Here is a 26,070-nt window from a genome sequence, read left to right on the forward strand (position 1 = left end):
GACACATCGTCCAGATGTGGCCTGAGGAGGGCCAAGCAGAATGGAGTGGCCAGTGTCCTCAATCCCCTGGCTGCTCACTTTCAAATTCAGCCCACACTGTCTTTAGCCTTCATTGCCATAAGGACACAGGGCAGACAAGTTCAACTTGCAGCTCAAGCAGCAGGCCCAGGATTTCTCTGCTGAGCTGCTGCCAGTTCTCTGGCCAGTGGCCAGCCTCTACACAAGCACGAGCTTCTTCCAGAGAACTTCTTTGCATTATATCTTTGTTTGGCTCTATGAAATTGGCTAAGTATAACAAAAAAAAAAAAAAAAAACAGTATACAAGCTGAATACTCACAGGTGTGATAACGCTGAAAGATCATTAAAGGCTCCTTCAGGAACAACAGAAATATCATTGCCATGTAAAGACCTTAAAGAGAGAAGAAACACAATAAAATCAATGACATGAAAAAATCATCAGGCTAACTTGGCAAATTTAACCTTTCAACAGTTTTCATCTTTTCACATATTTTTTTCTTCCAGCTCCTCATTGTTTCCAACTGTTCGGTGGAACTCTAACTGGCAGCATACTTGTCATTTGATTTTTTTCCTCCTTGGTTTTCATAAGAAATATAAATACTGTAATTATTTTAAAATTGAAAAATAAAAGTTAATAAAAGTAGGCACAGTTATGAAAAGTAACTATTTGATTTAGAGATAGCAGATAGCAAAAGAGTTTCTGATTTTTTTCAGCATCTCCCTGAAATTTGCATTAATTATGTTCATATGATCTTTTAAATTTTTCATGGATTCACAGAACATACAGACATTGACTGTTAATAAATATATTAACCTTTTTTTTTCCAAATTGGATAGTAGAGATATAAAATGAAAGACTTCATTAAGCATCACCACTGGGAATAGTGATATTTCTTTTGTAGAAAACCTGCAGGTTTTACCAACCAGGTGCTGGATTCTGCACCTGGCATGGGGCAGTGCTGGATGCAGGTTCAAACTGAGTAATGAGATGCTGGAATGCAGTACCAGGAGAGGCACCTGGTCGATGGGAAGTTGAACATGAGCCAGGAGGGCCAGCCCTGTCCTGGGGGGCACCAGGCACAGCATGGCCAGCTGGGCAAGGGAGGGGATTGTCCTGCTCTGCTCTGGGCTGGGGCAGCCTCACCTTGAATATTGCAATTTTGGGTGCCACAGTAGAAGAAAGATGGGAAGCTAATACAGACTGTCCAAAGGGTGGTGGGCCTTCAGAGGAAGCTGTATGAACAGGGGCTGAGGTCACTTGGTGTGTTCAGCCTGGAGGAGATTGAGGGGAGACCTCATTGCAGTTTGTAACTTCCCCATGAGGGGAAGAGAATGGGCAAGCACTGATCTCTTCTCGCTGGTGACCACTGCCAGCACCCAAGGGAATGAAGATGAGTTAGGAGAGGTTTAGATTGGGTATTAGGAAAAGATTCTTCACCCAACCACCAGAAGGTGGTTGGGCACTGGAACAAGCTCCCCAGGGGTCACAGCTCCAAGTCTGATGGAGCTCAAGAAGCATTTGGGCCTATCAACTATGTTTTTCCTAGTGGTAAAATGGAAAATTTTCTTGCAACCAAAAAGGGAAGTTATTGATTTTCAATACTTAATCATGACATCATGGTTTTGGAAATGCACCTACTTTAAAAAAAACAAGACAAAGAAATTCACTGTTGGAATAAAAATATTCAAAATTCAACTGCAAACCCCCCTGATACATACTGAAGGAATTTATGCATATGGCATTTTTGCTAGACTTTAATGCTTATAACAAGGAAGAACATAACACAAAAAAAGAAATCCGGCTGCCATTAAAAATCAGAAAAGTAAAAAGTGCATATCTTAGATTTTAAAGGCTACATAAATATCACTTATGAAATATTTGATAGATTTTTTAATCTGCTAACTTCATATGGTTCTGCCTCTTCTGTACACAAATAAAAATTATGGAAAATAGAAATTATTAAAAATAATACTTACAACAACCTAAGTGATTTCAATCCATCAAAAGTCCGTGCAGGAATACATCTTAGGCGGTTGTAACTAAGAATTCTGAAAATAAGCAAAATGCTGTCAGCAAGTGAATCAGTTGTTCAGTAAACTATGCAGAGCATGACCAAAATCAGCTTTTGCACACATAGCTAGTTAGGAAACAAGTTATTTTACAGCCTCCAAACCAAGCAAGTTTTAATGTCAACTAAACACCCTTTCTTTCCAAGACAAAAAACCCCATGTAATGCTTCCAAAAAGTCACTGTTACATGTTTAAACTTACAAGGTGAGCAGCTGAGTCATGTTGCTGAAGCTCTGGTTAGAAAGAGTGCTGATTCTGTTGTTACTTAAATCTCTAAAAAATAAATTCAGAAATTCAGACCTTAAAATCACTGCCCCAGTCCCAAAACACTCTAAGTTAAACAGACACATTTTCATTAGTAGAAGTAGTATTATCATTGATAGAACTATTTAAAGGAGCCCCTGTTTTTATTTTCACACGCCATATACAAGCCCAGCAAGTGTTTAGCTTGATGAATAAAAAGCATTTCCATTTCAATACAGATGAAAAAGCAGTGCAATGCATTCTAATACAATAGCAATGCTTATCATGCTACCAAGTTAATAATGCAATCCTTCATGAACTCAAGCACAAAAATGAAAGTAATGTTTTAAAGTGGAAGTCATTCTAGTCATGTCCTTCATAACACCTAAGTAAATATCATTTAAAACTCTACTTAACACTTACATGATGAAGACATCAAAGCCCAGAGCTATTATTATAAAGAACTTAGATTTACAGTAAAAGCCTTAATGTCTTCTTTGTTCAAAATTCTAATGAATAAAATCTTAAACACAATTATGATGGAAGCTGTAGTGGTATGCTGATAGCTCCAAAGATGCTGCATTAAATCTGAATACTGTCTGTTCTTTATTCTCATATTGTGCTTTATTTCTCATTGTGTCAGTCTTTCAGTATTGTTTCATGCATCTCGTGGTGAAATACTGCCCTTGTTTTTTGAGGGAACCTTGACAAATTAACTTAAGAGCACTGTTGAGTAGCTATGCAATATACATATACCTCCACCTGAAATTTTCATGAAAGCATTAAAGATGACTGACTCATAATAAACATATTAGACAACTAGAACAGAGAAATACACTCAAAAGAGAAAGATAAAAATAAACCACTTTCTTTGTTAATATGGAACTCAGGAGACTTGTATGTAATTCTTTTTTTGACCACAGGACTATGTACAGTGGTTTCTTTTTCCAAACACAGCTGAGGAACATTCTCAACTACATAACAGCAGTATGAGTAAAGGTACAGAAGACTTTAAAATAATGTGCCCTGCAGGTCTCCTAAATGGAGACTGTTAATACTCATGTGCAATTCATCAATTCATAACTTCCCTAAACTATTCACAAAGACTTCCTACAATGTCTACACAGTCTACAGGACAGACTTGAAAATATTGCTAGGGTTTTTTTCATGATATTATTTGAAAAATACAAAAAGTTTTGAAAGCATGGGTTTTAAAAAATTTGTTTCTGTGACTTCTTTTGTCTAATGCGAGGTAAATAAAGGAAATCAAGTCCTTGTTTTTGAATTGCGCTACACCCAGTGAAAAATGAAATTTAAGTGATTCTGTTTCTCCCCTCACTTTTCATTCTGATTATAATGAAACCACAAACTGCTTTCAGAATGTAACACAGTTCAGCCTCAGCTGGTATAAATTTTTATAGCCCTAACAAAGACCATGGAATTACAGCTGGAATTACAGGCATTTACATCTACAGTCTTCCTGTTTCTCCTCACTGTACACTTAAAAGGTATAGAAATCATATGCAAGTTGTCCATGAGGTAGAGGTAATAAGCTTTAGAGCAACTAGAGTTTTGCCTAAAATCACATAGTGAGTCAGCAATAGAGCTGGCAGCAAGGCATTTTAGACAAGCTCTCCCCGCAGGTCATGAAAACCATATACTGTGGGAGAAACAATTACCACAATTACCATGACTTTAAATGTCTTAAGTCTCTTTTAGAGGTCAACTATAATTTTTGCTTTGTTATTTTGTGATGTAATCACTGGAATAAAATACCCATGCTCATAAAAGGAGACTGAGTATATTATATGTAGGATGTGATAAGTAGAATAAAATATCCTCAGTTATAAAAAATGGTTGGGTATTTTCTGAAAGATATGATATATTTTATAGGCTTTTTCTTAATAAATGCAGGTATAATTGAGTCAGGTATTTTGTTTTGCTTTTACTTCCAGTAGAGAATGCTGCTTTAAACTACTTACATGAGTGTCAAATGCTTGTAGTTGGAAAGCTCTTTTGGAACTAGGGTAAACTGATTTCCATCCAAATAACTAAATCAGGAAAATAAAACAAAGAACATTAAATATTTCATTAAAATAGGAGCATCTTCATCCACTAATGTCAGAATCCAACTGTAAAGTTAATAGTAAATGAATGCATACTCTTCCATTTTAAAAGAAAATGCTTCCAAATTTTGGGTTTTAGAGATCCAACTGAGGATTTGTAGCCTGAGATCCAAATGCTGCTGTATGAAGTAACCCAATAAAAAAATATCTCTTGCATTATAGTTTCTATTATTTCAAAATGACTCTGCAAAATGAGGTCTTTATCATCTCCATTTCCCACACACCTACAGAGGAAAGGTAAATCTGATTTCCGCAAATCACATTAAGTGTGGATTTTAAGCTATCATAAAAAGAAACAGACTCTGGCATTGCACAGGTAGTCCTTTACACTGCAAACAGCAAGGTCTGGTTTTATCTCTAGCAGCCAATTCCTTTGTCATGCCTGTGGTTCAGGTCACCTTTCTTAATTTATCCCCGTAAATTTCATGATACATCCATACACCACGCTACAGTCCTATTCCTGTGAAGTATGTTAGTGACTGGAGACAGTAATCAATTACCCTTCACTAGAAAAGTTAGATTTTTTTTTTTCCCCTCTCAGTAGATTCACAGCTCCTGTATTATATTGCTCACTCTTCCTCCATGCTCATAATTCTCAATAAGAGACCTTCTCATCCTTAGAGTTCATGAGTTCAGAGCTATCAAACTGTACTGGCACCGGCGTTACAGGCAGAGGAAGGTAACAAGCCTTGCCTAAAAAGCTTCCAGTGTGCAGCCAGACATGACAAAGTACAAGTGGAGGGGTTCTTCATGTAACCAGGGCAAGTAGTTCAGAGATTATAGGAAGTGCTGAATTTACCTGATGGTTTGAAATGAAGCAGATACTGGCAAGAAGATTAGAAGTGTTTGGTTTCTCAGCTGGGGAAAACGACTTTGCTGCTGATGCTATTACTTATGTTTCCTGGAACCCAAGTGGAAACTACACCCTCAGTATCCCTATACAAAGAAGATATTTTTGCCATCCTTGTAACATGCCTGAGCTAAGAGCAGTCTTTGATAGAGACATTTTTAGTTTTATTTTAAGCTTAATATCTTTATGTATGCTGTAGCATCTTTGGAAACTTCAGTCTTGACTAAATGGATGAGCTGAAACACAGTTAAACATCACAAGAACAAATATCTTCATCTTATCAAAAGGCTGTCTTTCTTTCTTCCTTTTTTTTTTTTTTTTGTTTGGACTGTGACTTTATAGGGCTGCTTGCCAAATCCATAATGTGCCTTGACAAACTTCATACTTACACTATGGTAATGATGGGGAATAGAGCATGGGCTTATGTAATTAATTATTAGAAAAAAAACCCCAAATTTTAAAATTTTTGAAGAAGTAAGTATTCTGAGGATATTCTTTTATCAACAGATACATTAGGTTATATTACTAGGCTTCATTAGAACTGAAGTACTACAGGTATCCACTTGCCTGATAAAAATTCCTTCTTGTTCAAATGAAGCAACTATTAAGATATTTTATAAAACACATGAAGAGTGTGTCTTAGACGAGCCATGCATGCTAATAAGCAAGAAGAATCAATCAGTGTGCAACTGTTAACAGGAACCATCTCAAATATTCTTTTGAAAAATATGCTGAATTGCATGCTTAGACACAAAAGCATACAAAATTGGAAACAAATGAATTTTCAGTAAGAGGGATCCACTTGCAATTCCAAAAGCATCTCTCTTTAGCTGCTTTGCTTTACATTGCATTGATGACCTTATATTGCCAAATTGTATTTATACCAAACTGTATTCAAGAATGTCATCTTCTTTTTGGAGGAAAAAAACCCCAAAAAACCACCAAATGCAAAACATAATGAAGTTGCAGATTTATATACCTATACCTGTGTGCTGATTTGAGATCTTAATAATTTCAATTTATCAATGGCTAAAGACTTTTAGATGCTACTAAGCACCAGAATAATGGTGGGCATCTCAGAATCTTGTATATAATACCAAACCGTAAAACAGTAGAATTTTGAAGTTTTTTATGAAACCTAGTTATGATGATTTCTGGAAAAGCACTACATTAACCACCCATTATGAAACGTTATTAAATACCTGCCATATGTAACACAAACACACATTTTTCTTCCTGCAAATAATTTCTATTTCTTTCAATATTATGACCTATTTGATCAAGAATCAAAACAAACTAATACCTAAATTTTTAGGTTCATATTTTCCCGTTCATAATGCATAAAAGTTTGCTTGTATGGTCTTATGAATAGCTTATTCAGTTAATATCTTCAAACAATACCTAAGGTAGCAAGCTCTTTTTTATACCTATGTTACTGTCCACCTGCATATTCTAATAGTATCTTTCATAAAATGCAATCTTACCAATTTTTCTCTTAGAAAAAAAATGTTTCCATAGGTTGATAAATTAGCCCAGATTTTATAAAACTGCCTATGTGAAAAAGATGACATTTTATTAAAACTAGTATTTTTGCAATACCACTAAGCTATCATAATCTCTGCATCATAGAATATTCTCAGCTGGAAGGATCACAGAATCATTGCAGGGGACCTCTGGAGATCATCCAGTCCAAACCCCAGGACAAGGCAGGGTTACCTAGTGCAGGTACCACAGGAACACATCCAGGTGGATTTTGAATATCTGCGGAGAAGACTCCACAACCTCCCTGGGCACCCTTTTCCAGTGCTCTGACACCCTCAATGTAAAGAAGTCCTTCCTCACGTTGAGGTGCAGCTTCTTGTGGCTTAGTTTATGGCCATTAGTCCTTGTCCTGTTGCTGGGCACCATCCTGTTGACACCAGGCTTTGAGATATTTGTATCTACTGATGGGATCCCTTCTCAGTGTTCTCAGACTAACCAGGCCCAGCTCCCACGGTCCCTCCTCAGCTGAGGAGAGATTCTCAGCCCCTCATCACCTTTTTTGTCTCCACTAGACCCTCCCCAGTAACTCCTTGTCTTTCTTGAACTGTGGAGACCAGAATTGAACACAGTACTCTGGAACTGGCTTCACAAGGGTTGAACAGTAAAGGAGGATCACTTCCTTTGACCTGCTGGTTACACTTTTCCCTAATGCACCTCAGGATGGAATCCAACTCCTGGCTCTGCTCAAGACAGCCCCTAGAGTAACACCACGTGCCTGAGAGCATTGTCCAAACACTTCTTGGACTCCAGTAGGCTTGGTGCTGTGACCACTGCTCTGGGGAGACTGCTTCAATGTCTGACCACCCTCTGAAGAAGAATCTTTTTTTGGTATAATTTAACTTTACACTGATGTGAAAGTGACTGGTTCATAGTTACCACAGTCAACCCTCTTGCCCTTGTCAACAACTGGGACATTTGCCAGCTTCCAGTTTACTGGGACCTCTCTAGATTACCAAGAACAGACAGAAATCATTGAGAGAGGCCTTGTAATGGCATCAGCCATCTCTTTGAGTATTTTTGGATTAATTTCATCAGGCCCCATAGACTTAGAGAAAGCCAGAAGGAGCAGCAAATCCTGTGAAAGTTTGGGGTTGGCTGGGTGTTAATCATTCTCACAGTCACAGTCCTTCAGCTCAGGGCATTGGGACCCTCAGAGCTGATCACTGGTAGCAAAGAAAGCATTAAACATCTCTGCTTTGTCTATGTCCCTGCTTGTGAGGTGACCATATTCACTGAAAAATGGGCCAGTGTTATATCTGGGCTGCCTTTTGCTATTTAGATATTTTTAAAAGCTCTTTCTATTGTCCCCAGCAGTACTGGCCAGCTTCAGCTCTAATTGGGCCAATTTTCTTCTTACAGTGACAAGCAGCACCTCTATATTTCTCCCATGTCACCCACTGGATGTACACTTTTTATTTTTCCCTTAGCTCCAGAAGATCCCTGCTTAGCTGAGCTGTCCTTCTGCCTCACCTGCTTGGCTTCTGACATTGTCTAATTGCTTGCTCTTTAGCTCTTAACAGGTAGGTGGTAATTAAAAAGTGACCAGAACTGATGCACCTCAGTACCTTCCAAAGCATTTCCCATGGACACTTTACTAGCTCCCTGAGCAGCCTGAAGTCTAACTCTCCTCATATTCAGAGTTGAAGTTTTGCTGGCACTTTTCCTCCTGTTGACAGAGATTTTAAACTCGACTGCTTTCTGACCACTGTGGCCAAGACAGACACCAGAAGCCACTTTACTCACAAGACTCTCTTATTAGACATGCAACAAATCCAGGAGAGCAGCTTTCCTAGTTCACTCCCTTAGTACCACAAAGCCCTTGTCTAGGTGTTTTTAACTCCTCAATGTTAAGGCCATTGATTGAGAGGATTAAGGTGCTTGATTTGGAAGTAAAAAGTATTGATTTAGAGGCATAAAAAACATGTTCATTATGAAAACACATTAATATTATTGTTTTCTTTTTGCTTTTTCATGTAATTGAACTTCATTCCTTTCTAACCAATGACCAGACATTAATCAGATTCACTGTTGCCCTTAATTTAACCCATTGCAACATGATATCCATACAGTTATACAATGGTTCAGTGCTAGGGATATAAAATCTGAGAGTGATTACAATTTTATACACACAAGTTTTTAAAGCTTTTCAGCAACAGATAATTCTTAAGAATGGTTTGGGACTTACAAAACATTGCTAATTCAAACCTAATCTCCAGTTTCTCAAGATAATGTGAAAGTCTTTATAAAGCAGTGAATTAACGAATTTCAACTCTTCTACTAAATCCAATTCTTCATTTTCTTTTCCCCTCATTCTTGACACTGACAATAAAAATCTGACAATAATTTTCATAAAAGTGAAAAAAAGCATGCCACTTACAGTTCAGTCACATCTTTTGGGATGCCTTTAGGCAAAGCTTTTAGACCTTTGTTGCTGCAGCGAACTACTGTGTCCAGACAAGTACATTCTGCAGGGCAGCGGGCCAGGGGAGAACAGCTATTGTCATCATTTCCTGGTTAATAAAAACAAACAGATGCTAAGACTGCTCATAAATGGCTCCTCAGTATTAGCAGTAATAGCCCACCTGGATTTTCTTCAAGACAACCTGATATTTCAGCATTATAATATCTCAAGGTAAGGAAAAAAATTTAGATCATCTATGTAAATCATCATTCCATAAACTTCCATTTCAGGTGGTGCTTTACTTAGTACAATGCTGTTTTACTAGGTAAGAATGCTATTATATGGAAAAAAATCATTAAAGAAAAAAAAAATCCTGAAATGAAAGACAATAAACTCAAAAAAGTAATAAAACCAGCCTCTTTAAAAAAAATATACAGCCTTGAAAATTGACAAACCAGTAATGCAGTAAATGGAAGTATGTATGAGAAATGCAAGATAGCAGTATTTCTTTTAATTAAGAGTTAATGAAGCCACAAGTTATAACATGTCATGTTATTTGATCAAGTAACCTGAAAGTGTGCTTGATTCAAGCCTTGGTGTTTGAAAATATTCTCATCTGTACAGCAACATTTGATCAATTTTTTTGATACTATTTCTAAATTATTAATTACAGTACTGAAGATAGGCAAGGAAAAACTTTTGAAGGCATATGTACAACAGCCCATGCTTGCTGATCATCCAAAATCAGGTGGAAAATTTTTAAACTGACATAGAAACTGAGCATGAAGGGCTTTAAAGTGCAATACTTTGGGACCTATGGGATTCATACAGCTATCTATATGAAAGCTGAAATTATAAAAGGTTCAAAAATTAATTTCCTTACCATCATCACATGTAAAATCCTGAATTGCTACATCCTGGATGGGAATCTCCTTGAGGAAGTAGGGTTTCTGGCAGCGAGGGTTCCCCGTCACAATGCGTTTCTTCCTTAGCCAGTCTCCAAGCCATGCCAGGTGGCAGTTGCAGTTGAAGGGATTGGCCAAGAGGTTTCTGGGAACCACAGGAAAGTTTATCTCAGATGACACCATCCTTTCATCCTAAGGATTCTACTTCTATTTTCAAAAAAACTTACTTTAAGCACTGTTCTTCAAACAATAATGTGTGTAAACCATAGGTGAAAGGTGTAATTTAGGCTCTGTGTGGTGAATCTGGATACAACTTGTTTAGAAAGAATTTAAAACTGTCCAAGACCTGACTTCCTGTCAAGCCACTCTGTACCAATAATGCAATAATTCCATATAGAGATGGAGGCTGATTACTTTACATTATTAGCCTTAACCTGACAACAGGCATTCCATTAATTTATCATCTCAAGATTTCCATCTTTTATTTGCTCCAGAGAATAAATTTCCTTTCTGAAGTGACAGCTAAGCTGATTACATGCCAGTTACAAAAATGAATTTACTTCTAAAAGCCTCAGTACTTTTGGCATCTCCTTATTTCAGCACAAACATATTGACAATTCCATTATTTATAAACATGTCATCCTTAATACGCAAAATTAGTAACTGGTTGCAGTGTCACTTTTCTCGTAAAAGGGGGATTAAGTATTTTCCTGAATGATGCTACCTACAACCAGCACTTCTTCATGAAACTGAGTGGCACCTTTGCTTACTCTTTTAAATTCCCTTAAATCACATCACATTTATATTTAAAAAAGGATGCTTCTTTTTATAGAAAATGAGACTGAAGCTTCCTTATAAAACACATATAAATTAAGATTTTCAGCAGGCCAAGGAAATTGAAGATAGTAATTGGGTGGCACAGGGTCGAAGGACAGACAGACAACATCTAACCAGCTGTGATTGTGTGCTGCTTACCCAAAATGTGGATTTCTACCCTGGTTTAGGTAAGTGGGCTTCTTTGAGGGGTGTGAGCAGAATGCTTTTCCTGCATTCTTAGACATTTCTGGAAACCAGTCTAACGCTGTATCAAAGAGAACCATGAAAATATACTCTTCATGTGCCCAAGATGGTCCAGAAAAGAGAATTTCTCAAAACTGCCTCTATGAAATGCTTTTATCCCTGAACTTTACTAAGTGCTGTGAAATCAAAGTTATGAGGGAAATGCCCCCCAAAGGTCAGAGATGTAAATGTGGCTGCGGTAAAAGACGAGCGTGACTCACAGCGTGGAGAGCGAATGCAGCGTGTCGAAGGAGCCGGGTGCCACGGTGGTGATCTGGTTGTCATACAGCGAGAGCAGGCGGACAGAGCTCAGCCCTGTGAAGCTGTCATTTCCCACACAGCTCACCCTGTTGCTCCTCAGCATCCTGAGAAAGAAGGATCAGCATTTTTCAGCTTAGCCTGGGCAGCGACCAGGGCTGAAGTGGTTGCTGGGTGAGAGCCAAGAGGTATGATCACAAAGGGGCTGCAGCCAGCGAAGGGACCACCAGTGCAGTGACCCCTGTGCTGCCTGTCACCTCACTGGAGACTGAGTGCAGTGTGTGTGGAGCAGTATGTGTGTGATGTATACAGTATGACCACAAAGGGGCTGCAGCCAGTGAAGGGACCACCAGTGCAGTGACCCCTGCGCTGCCTGTCACCTCACTGGAGACTGAGTACAGTGTGTGTGGAGCAGGCTGTAAGACAAAGGTGGGTGGGTGGGAAGCTCTCAGAGAGGCAAGGGGTGTTTCATGGAATCACAGAATGGGTAAGGTTGGAAAGGACCACCGAAGATCATCTGGTGCAACCCTGCTCAAGCAGTGTGCCTTAGAGCTTTTCCATAGAGAGTTACTCAGGATTGTGTCCAGATGGCTTCTAAGTAACTCCAGAGACCCCACAACCTCTTTGGGTAACATGCTCCACTTTCCCCTAAGTGTTCAGGGTTTTTTGTCCTTTTCTTTCAATACCAGCAGCAGTAAGTAAGAATTTTTAATTGACAAGAAATTAAACTCATTGAAATTCCCCAAATCAAAAAAACACAGCAGTCCTCTCTTCATGTTTTGAAGGATGGTGACTCCAGAACTGCTATTTATATAGAGTAGAGGCTTGTACCAGCTTACCTCCTCTTGAGGTCCCTTTCACTTCATTTTTCTTAGGACAGATTCTAGAAACCACTTCCACTGCATTCAAAAGCATTTCATTCAAATGAAATCAGCATTCCTCCTCAGCGTATCACAGTACACATTTCAGAATCCTAAGCTATTCTAAAATCTATCAAATTTCTATAAAACTTAAGAGCTTTGAAGTCTGTTGTTCTCCTCTCTGTCCACCAAAAGATGGTAATTTCCCCCCCTTGCTCTTGTCTAGGACTAGCTGCTTTAAACAATTTTAGCAGCTTTAACTGCAAGGTTAGAAACTGTAGACATGATTTATTTAAAATACCTAATGTCTATGGACAGCTGAAACCCCAAAGACTATTTAATCTTGGCTCTGGTCTGCAGATCAGAAGGACAGGCTCTCTGAAGAAGGCCAAGATGCTGCAGATTGTATAAACATCTTTTTTGAGTGGAAAGAACTAAACTGCTTCATGGAAAGAATGAAATGAGTTCAAGCTATAGTGCTTTTAATCTTGCCTTCACTGTTGAAATGACAAAAAAATTACTTAGGAGAGAATCATTTCCCACATTTCAATACACACCAGAACAATTTCTTCCTCCAGCAAAATTCCCAGTAATGGTTGAGATGAAATGAATCAGACTCCATTACGTAAAATGTGTAATTCCCATGCAAAATTCTGTTCCTTTGATGATTATTCCCATTTCCATTTCTGAAGCTGGATGTTTACCCATTCTCAACTGTTTCATTGCTTTAGAGGACCCAGTATACCCATAATTAATAACTAATAAATTAGTATAATGTATAGCTTCTTGTAAAATAGGAATAAAAACCAAAATATGCTTGAATAATCCATAGCTAATTCTCCAAATTTATTTTTTTAGGACAGATAGATACAATATTTTTTCAAAAATACCTGTGAGAAAAGGAGAATAAAACCACACAAATAAATTTACTTACAGTGTTTTGAGACTTTCTAGTCCTTTGAACATTTTGTGTTGAACACTTTCCAAGCGATTGCTTGTGAGCAATAGTTCATTCACACCAGAGGCTCCATCAAATGCTCCTTCTTCTATATCTGTAATCTTGTTATTGCTCAGGTTTCTATTACACATTAACACAAACAGACAAGAACTGAGGGGATTTTCTTTTGTAAGTGTCCTAAATTACCTGTTAAATGCTGCAGTCTGAATAAATTCCAAGAAACACTTAGAATCTTAGTCTTCCACTAAGCTTGGAAAAAAGCTCCAAAATCATCAAATGTAATCTTGATGCAAATAGCCAAGTTGTTGTGTAAAAGAACAAAATATAAATACATCATTTGACTTCAAAAAAGTAAAAAAAAATTCAATGCCCTTCTAATTAAGGAAGCAAAGATTTTTAAAGTAATCTTTGGAAGATGGTTTTTAAATAATGGCAATTACCCAAACTATGCTGCTGCCACATAAGAACATATTTTCCTAATTTTGAATCTCACCAGTAACTATGTTTTTTCAGGTCTCCAGCCTTTATAGCATTTTTAGATGAATTAACAACAAAATTATACTGTATGAGTACAGCACGGCTAACCTCTGATTTATTGTATCTTGATAGAAAAATATAAGAAAACAGTATAAACAGCAACATATGTAAAGGAAATGTGTGAATATAAACAGTACACGAAATGTTAATAATTTATGACATTAGTTAGAGAGGAGGATTTATAAGCAAGATAATTGCATGTATCTGCAATTTGCCTTCAAAGTGGATCAAAATGTGAGGAAAATGACCTAAAATGTTGCCAAAATTCTTAGTGTTTACAATTTTAGTTGAAATATGGAAATTGCACCCCAAATGTGGAGTATCTGTACTATACATACACAAAAGTAAACATATGCAACAGCACATATTTCTTAAATATTTTTCATATTAGTGCCCTTTTGTTTTGTTTGTTTCATATAATTATTTACACATATTACAGAAGAACATAGTTACACATTAAATAGTGTTATAATACACTACTGAGTTTTAAAAAGGTCTTAAAAACTCTCTGAGACAAAGTGAATGGAAGTAAAGCTAAAGACTATTTGATGGAATTAATGGTGTTGGGAAGAAAATCAAACATTATTTGATGCAATTTCTAGAATGGTGTTCAGTTCATTCACAATGAGAAATATAATATTTGTTAGGAAAAAAAACCAGGAAGTTGTCGCTTAATCTTTAGTGCTGACTACTCTCTCTAGAGTAGCTGAAATGTAACCTACATCTTGCCTGTGATGAAGTATAAAATCAAGTCATCAGTTAGGTGGGATAGGACCTTTAATATCATCAAGTCCAAGTATCTAATCCAGTACTGCAAAGTCCATTACAAAAATGTATCCATAAATATTTTGAATTTTTCCAGGGGGGGCAACGCCACCACTTCCCTGGGTGACTTGTTCCACTATTTGACAGTTTGGAGAAACCAAACTAAACCTCCTCTGCTGTGATTTGACATCATTTCCTCTCATCTTGTCACTTGTCACCTGGGAAAAAAGGACAACCCCCACCTCACTACAACCTCCTTTCAGATACGTGTGAAGACCGATAAGGTCCCCAATGAACTTCCATTTCTCCAGGCTAAACAACCCATTTCCTGAGCTGCTCCTCATCACACTAGGGCTCCATACCCTCCAGCAGCTTTGTTACCCTTCTCTGGACTCTTTCCAGTACCTCAATGTCTTTTTGATAGAGAGGAATCCAAAACTAAGCAAACTACTCCAGATGTGCCCTCACCAATGGCAAGCACTGAGGAACAATCACTGCCCTGGTCCCACTGGCCACACTATTGCTGGTACAGGCCAGGTACCATTTGTCTTCTTGCCACCTAGGCACATGCTGATTCATGTTCATCTGGCTGTTGACCCATGCCCAGGTCCTTTTCTGCTGGGCAGCTTTCCAGCCACTCTTTCCCAAGTCTGAGCACTGCCTGGGGATGTTATTTCAGTGTAGGACCTGGCATTTGGACTTGCTGAATCTCTTACCATTGGCCTTAGCCCATCTATCCAGCCAGTCCAGATCCCTCTGCAGAGCCTACCTACCCTCCAGCAGATCAACACTCCCACCCAACATGGTGTCATTTGCAAACTTGTGGAGAGTGAATTTAATCCTCTCATCCAGATAATCAACACACGTATTAAACCAACTCATACTGAGCCCTAGGGAACACCACTTGTGACTGTCTGCCAACCGGATTTAACTTCATTCACCACCCTCTGGGCCCAGCCATCCAGCCAATCTTTTACCCAGTGAAGATTGTGTCTGTCCAAGCCATGAACAGCCAGTTAAACCAAGAGAATGCTGTGGGAAATGGTGTCAAAGGCTTAACTAAAGTCTAAGTATACAACATCCACAATGACCGCTTTCATTTAGTTTCACAGTGGAGCTGTTATGTCTGCAAGGTGCTGTGGAAGACTGCAAGCAAGAAACTCATTATTTTTAATCTCAGATGGCTTGTCCGTGTCAAGCCCTCAGTTTCCTAAAACCTTTTTTGTTCTTGCTGTAACATGGATACTACTTCACCCACTTCACACAGATATTTTAAAGATTAATGTTGCATAGCTAATCAATGTTGCAGTGCATACACATGCTTTATTACTGATGAAGCAGCAAATCAATGAAACATTTAGGCCTCAATTTTTCAACGTCATCTGTGCAGAAAGATCTTTGCACCTATTTTGAACCTCCAGAAGGAATATGAGCTTCACAGAAATATAGAATTCACTCATATTGCAACATCAGTACTTCCTTCCAGTGAGGCTTAAGCAGTCACTGTATTATTCTCTCAATGGAAGAATGTTGTAACAACTGAAAACTGTATTAGAAAGTTATGGAGCAGAATTATTAAAATAGCTAACTCTTCATTAATATTTTTTTTATTTTTTTCCCCTTTTCAATTAACCAGATTTTAAAGCCTTTGGGAGTTCCAACAGATAGCTATACCAAGACTGATTAATATTCATCCTTTTTTTCCCCCTTTTGTCTTGAACACCTCCTCAACTTAAAAGAAATATTATTAAATATGAAGATCTGATATATGTATAAATGTGTGTGTATGCATGTGCATGTATGACACATCAAGCAGTTTATTTATTTCATAGAATCCTGCAATCATAGAATGTCTTGGGTTGGAAAAGACCTTAAATATTATCTAATAATATTTCGCAGTTCCAACTGCTCTGCTGTAGGCAGGGACAACTTTCACTATATATTGATGAGGACATTAAATACAGGTCCTTAAGGGACACCATTTGTCATTGATGTCTTTGGGACTCTTGAGCCACTGACCACTACCCTCTGGATGCTGCTGTTCAAATAATTTCTTATCCATCTAAGTCCACCCACCAAATCATCTCTCTCCAGTTTAGAGAGAAGGATGCTGCAGGGGCCCGTGTCAAAGGCTTTACAGAAGTCATGACAAATGACATCTGCAGCCCTTCCCTTGTCCACTGATGCTTCATATTGATACTTGACATTTCCAAAGTACACTGTAGCTGTAAAAAGTGCTAACCAGAGATTCTTGAAGATTGAGGAAAACAGGGTATCTACTGCATAGCCCCAGAACACTGTTGTGCCTGACATTGCTACATTATTTTTCTAAGTATTGCAGCCCAATTCAAAGTGGTAAGGTGTACTCCAGTAGAGAGGTCAAAGGCAAATTCATTTTACATTGTTGGGGTTTTAAAAATATTTTAATCAAAAAAATCAGTAATAAATATTTAACTAATTGTGATTACACCAGCAAGGATCTGGTTAAGGCTAACAATAGCTGAAGCAATACTATTGCTCCCTTAAGATTTTGATCACTAATACTGATCTGTTATAAATGGTAGTCACTAGGTGACTACTAATCTGTTTTTACTTGCATTCTTCTTCACTACTATTTATGTTTGGTTTAATCCTGAAATGATTGAGCACAGATTCACAAAGTCTCACTAAATTATCTACCTTCAAATGCGTCTTTAACATAAGCTAAAGAAAAGCTTCTCATAGTCTTATTTTAGCAACACTTGCAATTGGTAAGATTATAAACTACTCTTAGCACATTAACTGTTAACATGGACTTACATGGATGACCTATCAAACCACTTTTCTCACTCATTTAAATTTTGATATTCCCCTCACCTAATGACCATTTAATGAAGCACAGAATCAATGGCATGTCCTTAATGTGCTGAAAGAGGCAAAATTGTCTGGTTAGAGAGCAATACAGGAAGTTACAAAAGATTACTGGAATCTTTTCTAAGCAGCTTATACTGTGAGCTGCCTGCTGTGGCTGCATAAGAGACCAGCTGGCTGGAAGCTGCTGTGAAGGTGCTGGAGCTATACACCATGGGAAGTGGCTGCTGGCAGTGCCAAGCCCCACACAGGAGAGCTGCCAACTCTGACCTACCTCAGGGATTAATTTAAACCCATTCTTGATTTTTGATTGGAATAAACTGAATCTTTTGTAGATTAGAACCAAGCAAGGTGGAGAGTCACAGCAAGGAGCTAATACACTATCTGAATAGACAAGGTCATTGAATTTGCACTTACATTTTACGCAGCTGAGGAAGTTTCTTAAAAATTCCAGTAGCTTCCAGGACTGAAAATTCATTGTTATTTAGTCGCCTAAAAAAAAATTACATCAATTTCAGACAAAAATTATTCAGGGATTGATACAGAATGTTCCCCATTACATGAACTTTTCAGTCTGGTTTCCCTGAACATCTGATATTTCACTGGTAGCTGCAGAACAATTCCTTATATGGTGACATTTCTAATTTTGATAATTCCTGTGAATGAACATTCTCATTCCTGGGAATGAACATTCTCATTAGTTAAACTTAGACATACGTAAGACATTTTCAAAACCTGATCACAAAAGTTTACACAGCTAAAGCTGAAAAGGAATATAAGATGATGTTTTTAATTTTTCAAACAAAAACGTAACTAAGGGAGGATTCCATGGCAACTTATAAATAAAAGTCTTTAGAAGGACATATAAACCACTGAAGATTAGTCTTCTGTTCTTTAAAGGATATCAGGTAGAGTCTGCCAGACATCTGGAGGTACTCACAGAACACTATTTACAAGAATGAAAGAATTACTCTTCTTTTGAATAGGGAATGAAACCCACTGCATAGCTCTTCCCATGAATTTAAAAACACTTCCCGCACCAAGATTTATCTTCATACCACTACAGCTGGCACACATACATTGTTTAAGGCAGCATTAAATGCTGACTTGTAACCCTGTAAGAAGGTATGCAACGAGTGACAAATACTAGCTGGGCATTTCTCTTTCCTGCACAGGTATCAAGGCTTACAGTACAGTATGCCTTTAACAGCAGCTAGGTTAGGGGACCATTCACATTTCAAACAATACTTGCATTGACCCAGAACTCCCTATTTCCTCTCTTGGAATGAAAACGGAAATTTTGAGTCTCAGATCCTTTATATGCTCTAATAGAGCCATATTATTAAGGAAGGGAGTCTGTCCAGGCTTTCTTTAGAAATCTTAAATAGGAAGAAGATATGACTGACAAGATCACTGTGAAATGAAATTCAGCACAATTCTAAACCCAGCATGCTTTTCAGAATTGCCTTATTGCAAGACAAGTTTAAAAAGAAAAAAACCTTGAAAATTAAAGAAAGCTGTTTGTTCATCCTTCCCTTCTGTTCATTCTCATTGATAGCCAGAAGGGAAATGAAGGTTGTAAATCTGAAGGTATGGTTGCACAACAGTTTGGTTCAACATGGAACCAATCTGAAAGAAGATGGAAGTTTTTTGGATATACACAAAACCTTCGTATATCACACTAAACTACAAGGAACATGACTTTCTGAAGATGCTATCATCTCTAAAAATCAGACTTATTGTGATTTTTAGGGGGACCATATGAAATACTCTTGCACACTGTAAATTAGTAAAGTTCTTTCTTCTTGAAACAGACTTTTCTTTACCCTATCAAAAAAAGAACCACTGACCATTCTATAAATGCTGACATCTTCAAACACTTTTCAAGTGCTATACCATCTAGAATGACTTGATAACGAAAACATTCACTGATTTTAATAATACTTACTTGTTCTACTGCAAACATTTCTAACCCCACTGAAAAATGCAAATGATTTGATAATTTATCCTTTGCAGCAATCTTTTACCTATTAGAAGTAATTTACTTTGTCTCCGCCTCAAGTTTCTTTCACACAAATGCCTTTAACCATTCCAGTCTTCTTTTCTATGATTCTTGTTCTCCTTGAATTTTTTTTCTGAGCAATTATATCCATCTTGAGAAATGAAGTCTTGAACACAGTATTCCAGCTGATCCTTTGCTATTGCTATGCACAGTACAATAATTATTTCCTATAATTTACATTCTACATCCTATACATATATCCTGAATTGAAATTTGCATTAGTACCCAATAGCACTCCTTCATCTTTAAGATGTATGATAACCTGATTCATTTTTCTGATTCTTTTTTCTGGACCTATTTGCTGCTTATGCCTCAATCTTGTACTTCTGGTGCTAAATAGTTCTATCTAATTTCATACATAGAATTTTATTTTATTTTTATTGTATTTATTTAATTTAAATTAGTCCATACACAATGGGATCAAAATTATTACAGATAACTGGAAAGTTTACAGATGTGATGGGATCTCCATTCTGTATCTTAATATTATTTTTTGAGCCCAGTGCTCTTCACTGGTAAACACAGTAACTGTAGTTATTACCCATCAATCACTAGATCAACAAAAATGATCTTAAAATTACTTTTACCTGGTTTATTCAAATAAAGTACTGAAATATCATTCTCAAAATCAAAAGTAAACAGAAGCGTTTGATCTTAACGTCTACATATTCTGTTTGCCTGGATTATTTGATGCTTTTTGCAGTTTTAGTAACACAATGGCTAAGATATTGTATGTTTTTGTATAATAGCTGAACTTTCCTGGAAGCCTATATACTGCAGTGATAGTCATGCTTTCTAAAAGCATGAATATGTTAGGTGATCATTTATTGTAAAATCATTAGAGAAATTCAGCATATAAGACTGAAATTATTTTTTATTTAGCGTTTCTCCTGGGGACTTCATTTGGACTTCATTTTGAGTGATTTCTGAAATGCTTCCTGCATTTTCCTACATTTTAGAAAGCTACCTGAAAAAATATTTTATTTTTGGGGTGCAATTACAGACTTGTACTTTATATCAAATACTTTAGTGTCAGATTAGACAGACCATTCAATGTTTCTCTGGAAGACAGTGAGCAAGGGAAAAAATGGGAAGTTAGAACAGCAGTTAGTTGGTTTAGTTATAATTTTTTTAACTCTTACAATTAAGTATCTGTCTGGAACTATGTTAATATTTTCTGTCTTTAAAAAAAAAAAACAAAAAAACCCAGCTATTTGGAAGAAACAGGTTTTTTCCTTGTAGTATTATTGCTGTTGGAATTTACACAATTGACACTCTTTTTAAGAGACTCACAGGATTTGCTGAGTTGGAGGAGACCCATAAATATCACTGGGTTCAGTTCCTGGCCCTGTCACGGGTCACCAGAGAACACAGATCAGTGTCTGCTCTCCTCTTTCCCTCATGAGGAAGTTGTAACTGCAATGAGGTCTCCCCTCAATCTCTTTCAGGCTGAGCAAGCCAAGGGACCTCAGCTGCTCCTCATATGGCTTCTCCTCAAGGTCCTTCATCACCTTTGTTAGCCTCCTTTGGACAACTTTTTTCCTTACTTTTGATCTTTGTTTCCAAGGTGAGATGCAACTCTAAGCATCACCCAGCAGAAATTAGTCTGGCTCTCATCACCCAAAGAAGCATCAATGTAATTTGACTCTAACAACTGTTTCTATATCACATTTTGTGGGGGGAAAAAAAAAAAAAAAGGAAGGCTAACTAGCTGCTATTCTCATACGTGCCAGTAAATATGCAAACTGGAAATCAAAGAATGGTCCTAGAGCTAGACTGGGAAGTCCCAAGATGAACAGCAAAGACAATGCATCAAAGAGCAGGAATAACAGGAGGAAACAAGAAGAAGAGCTGTAACTTTTGTATCAGTGAAGCAAAAACCAAAATAATGTATTTGGCTAGAGCAAATGGATTTTTAGCAGAATTAAAAAAAATGAAGAAGTAATTTCTCTCTCCTCTCTATAATATTTGCAAGACTGTTGAAATTTTTATTACACCAAATGACTTGAAGAACAATCTGTACAGCCTATGAAGTAGAAGGCTGAATAATGACTTTGTTACAGTTAAGCACCATCTTACTTGGATAGAGTGCTGGAAAGCAAAGGGCTCTTTAATGCAAAAAAATATAAAGGAAGCAATGATGGAAACTGAAGAGAGGTAGAGTACATCTAAAACTAAAAGTACCCATTAAAAAAAAAAGTAACAGAAGTGTAAGAAAATAAGTTATGTAACAGTCTCAGGGGAATGGTGGATTTTTTTATTCCACTAACACCATCAAATAAGACTGGATATTTTCTGAAAGAAGTGCTGTAATGACATATTTAGTAAAAAAAAATAAATTTTCAACTGAAATTTGAGTGGTTAGGATAGAGTAGATGAGGGTTGATTATTGGATTACTCCTTCTGAATTTAATAGGTAGGAACCATATTTATAGAAAGAAAAAAGTATATCTTCCACATGCAAATAAATTAATCTAAAAAAACTTTTAAAATGCTAAATTAAGATTATAATTTCTTCAGAGAAAAGACAATTAAACATGATTCATCCTAAATATCAAAGTAATGCATGCTTAATAATTTCAACAACTCCATTCCTCTTGTCTTGGTTCAGTAACTTCATTTATACAACCCCTACTGGATGATCTCTTCCCACACTTAAACCTGTTACTTATTCTATCAGCTTTCACTCTTAAATAAAACAATTGTATCTCAAAATATAGGATAACATAAAACATTTTTCTCCACTGAATTCTATCTCCCTTCACACATGACTGTATCAATTTTTTTCTCGGACTGTTATTTTCAGATTTGTAATAGAAACATGCTATGGTTTAAACCCAGCAAGACATCATGTTCAACACAGCCACTTGCTTTCTCCTCCACCATCAGGATCAGGGAGAGGACCAGAAGGATAAAAGCCGGAAAACTCATGAGTAGAGATAAAGACAGTTTATTAGGGAAATAAAAGACCATGCATCCAACTAAAGAAAAACAAGAAATTAATTCACTACTTTTCATGGGCAGGCAGGTGTTCAGCCTTCCTCAGGAGAGCAGGGCTCCTTCAATTGTAACAGTGTCTTGAAAAGACAAACTATCATTCCAAATGCCCCACTCTTCCTCTTTCTTCCTCCCCTTTATGTACTGAGCACAATGTCACATGGTCTGGAATATCCCTTGGGTCAGTTTGGGTCACCTGTCCTGGCTGTGTCTCCTCCCAACCTCCCATGCACCCCCAACTTCCTTGTCAGCACGGCAGTACAAGAAGCAGAAAAGGTCTTGGCTCTGTGTAAGTCCTGCTCACCAAGAACCAAAACATCTCCAGATTATTGACACTCTGTTCAGCACTATTCCAAATCATAAGCCCATACTATCCACTGTGAAGGGAATTAACTACCCCAGCCAAAATCAGCACAGAAAAAAAATAGTAATACTAAGTTCAATTCTTCCTCCCAGATTAGAGACAGAAAAAAGTCTCCATTTTTGTTTCAAAAATATTTCAGTTTTAAATCTCTCTTCCTGTCCAGATATTCAAATACTTAACAACAGTCTCACTATTTCATATCTGATTGCCATAGTGTTTTATTGATGACAGCTGTGGACTGCTCTTTTAAGAGGTGTGCCATCCTGGTGCTCATCTTGCCTCTGCAGGTGACAACTTGATCACAATAATCTTGTCTCCACATCTCTGCACCACTTTACTATGTCAAATCAAAGTCCCTTTTTTTTTGTCCCTCAACAGTTTGCCTTGTTCTTGAAACTGAATCTCCTAGGAAAACCAGCTATTTCCTTCCACCTTTTCTCTGCAATGACAGTCACTTTCATCCACCTTTCTGCCAATCCTTCAACCATCTCTGCATTCCCTTTTATACTATTCTTTGCATATGGAGAAACTTTGTAAAGCTGTTCTAATTTTATCTTTCACTCCCTCCTTGAAGATTACTTCAGTTTTAATGCTTACAAATAATTCCCATATGGCATTTATTAAGCAAGCAATAATCTCTGAGTCCTTCTCTCCCCACCTCTATTCATTATACCATTATCTCATCTCCTTAACTCTGACCTGTTTGTCTGCTTTATCTTCCTCTGGTCTCCTGCCCAACAAACATAATGTGTCTTTGCATAAAAAGAATAGTTTCTGCGTGTTTAAACATCTAGGTAGCACTTTTTAAGACAGACCTTTCTGGTTACTGCATGCCCTACTTTCCCCCCCCACTGAAAGTTAAAATCAAAATATACCTCTTTCTACTTTTCACTATTGCCTTTCAAAAAATCCAAGTGGGTTGCTCAGGTCCTACAGAACTAAAAACATAGAATAGTTATCTTATTTCTTTATCATTGGTTTTTAAGGCTACATGGTATTGAAATAACGCATAAATAATTTTTTTGATTATTTAATCTTTTGAAGGGCATCACAGAGGTTACTTTCACTTTTTGCTGTTCAAAAAAAGTAAAGCTGTGGTTTCATATTTAACAATTTTAGTTTTACTCCAAAGGTAAATAATCCTTCATTATGGGTTCAACTTACAACTCTGCTGTGTACTGGGGAATGTGATCAGGAATTTTGTTGAGTTTCTGATTGGAGCAGTCCACTGTGGTTCCTTCACAGCGACATTTCTCAGGGCAAGCCAAATCTGCAAAGCAGTCTCCACTTAATTTGGATCTGTAATCTTCAGTGCCTGTAGAAGATTCAAGTCAAAACACAGATACTAAGTCAATAAAGTATAACATTTTCTTCTTGTGAGAGGGTTGAAAAGACGTCTGCAATGCAGATAACGGGTGGGCAACTTGGGAAATGCATGATAAACTTCGTGATACTGAACAGACACAAGGGCTTCAAGAGAGGGTTAAATATAGGGACTTAAGATATGCTGGAAAAAGAAACTGAGACCAACTTCACATAGCAGGATAACATTAACTTGAGCTTTTCACAGCTGTACTTTCTGCTGATTATGTCGTCAGCCAATCTAGCCTTGTTTATAGCTAATCAAACAAATGGCACTGTTTGTTTTAGAATTTGTTTTCTTTCTCTGTATCAAGAATAAATAGATCCTGAATGCCACCTTTTCTCTTTCTCTGGTTACAAATTTGTATTGTTGACTGGACTTCATTAACCTCTGTGATTTTTTTTTTTATAGTCCCGATACTCCACATCATCTCAACAAATAAGTTGAAAGCCCTGTTTTCAGCTTTAATTTAAAAAATGCGTGATCCTGACTTAAGCCTCAGCAGCTTGCCATGCTGTAGAAAGCTGCGTGACGTTCCATGGTGCTTGACAGAACCATGTTTTACTCATACCTCACAACCACATGGTTAGATCAAGCACAACAGAAAATCTCGCTACATTATCAAAACTGCATCCATTAGCCCAAGGAAAAGAGCAAGGGAAAAGAGGAAGGAGTAGGTATAAATTACAGGAGCATTTGAAGTTTAATACTTGCTTACATGACATGGCATTCTTATTACTGAATGTCCAGTGCCACAGTAACAGTATCACTGTCATAGATTAAATAAAAATACAATATATATAAAAAAAGAAAAAAAAAGAGAAAAAAAAGAACCACATTGAAAGTTTCCTCCACCATTTCCCAGAGTCAGTCAAAGAAAACATCCTAAACATATCAGGAAAAAACATCTGGTAAGGAACTGAGGGTGGGTGACAAAGAAAACAAAGAGAAGCCAAAAGGACCTGTGGGCTCTTCTTGGACAAAGGTGAAAAGACTGAGACTAGCAGAAGGTGCATCAGGGCTGGGAGGTACACTGTGATTTAGTTCAGACACTGAACTTTACTTACAGCCAAAATGGTGAACTCCTGAAAAAGTAAAGATAGCCAAGAAGGAAAGAAAGACAGAGTAATGCCAATTAAGACAAAAACATGAACTAAGCTCTTATGTTCTCTATTTAACTTTTATTTGATTAGGAGATGGTGCTAGGGCCATTGTCTTCAGAAGAAAGAAAGAATAATTAATTTTGAGTAGCATTTAAAAATGAAGATAAGATTGGGGTTTATAACAGATTTCATCTAGGATGATGATCATGCCTCCCATTCTACACTATTTTGAATGTGTTTTTTAAAAGCTGCCCCTGAACATACATAGGAGTTACAGAAAAGAGTTGGAAAAGACCCACAAGGATCACTGAGCCAAACATACATGCTTTGCCACTTAAAGCCTAATTAAACCAAATATAGGAGAATTATATTGCTCAGTGGAGGGGGAAAAAACCCAAGAGTCATCAGATACTATGTTACCTACCACTTGTAAATGTTTTAGTAATCCACATGATGAAACCACTACAGAGTACTTCTGTGAGGTAGCAGATAAATGATATTTTTCAAATAAATGATTTAATACTTGCAAACCTTTAGTCTTCCAAATTACTGTAATGAAATTTTAGTAGGACTTCATAGTGTCTGTGGAGCAACATCTCCAGTATTTAAAACAAATACTAAAAATATTTAGGCGCTTAAAGAAATGCTAAGATTATTTTATAGTATCCACTTAAGTATAAAGAAATGGTTTTTAACTCAATACCCAATAAACAAGTCTAAAAATAAGTTTTGTTTTTTT

General features: G+C 37.1%; 1 protein-coding gene across 3 annotated transcripts in view; it reads right to left on the bottom strand.

The window, feature by feature from the left end:
• The window catches only part of SLIT2 (slit guidance ligand 2), a 258,432-nt gene that overhangs the window by 41,616 nt on the left and 190,746 nt on the right, over positions 1-26,070 (bottom strand). For 2 of the 3 annotated variants that reach the window (XM_059845089.1, XM_059845088.1), the window contains exons 15-24: positions 24,030-24,180; positions 17,860-17,934; positions 13,267-13,410; positions 11,436-11,579; positions 10,134-10,300; positions 9,227-9,359; positions 4,314-4,382; positions 2,290-2,361; positions 1,996-2,067; positions 338-409 (exon numbers count right to left, since the gene is read on the bottom strand). In XM_059845089.1, coding sequence (XP_059701072.1) covers positions 338-409; positions 1,996-2,067; positions 2,290-2,361; positions 4,314-4,382; positions 9,227-9,359; positions 10,134-10,300; positions 11,436-11,579; positions 13,267-13,410; positions 17,860-17,934; positions 24,030-24,180 — 1,099 coding nt within the window. The remainder of the gene's footprint in view (positions 1-337; positions 410-1,995; positions 2,068-2,289; positions 2,362-4,313; positions 4,383-9,226; positions 9,360-10,133; positions 10,301-11,435; positions 11,580-13,266; positions 13,411-17,859; positions 17,935-24,029; positions 24,181-26,070) is intronic. The other variant, XM_059845090.1, reaches the window with a different exon arrangement.

This window comes from Haemorhous mexicanus, chromosome 4 (assembly GCF_027477595.1).
Source record: "Haemorhous mexicanus isolate bHaeMex1 chromosome 4, bHaeMex1.pri, whole genome shotgun sequence".
NCBI lineage: Eukaryota > Metazoa > Chordata > Aves > Passeriformes > Fringillidae > Haemorhous > Haemorhous mexicanus.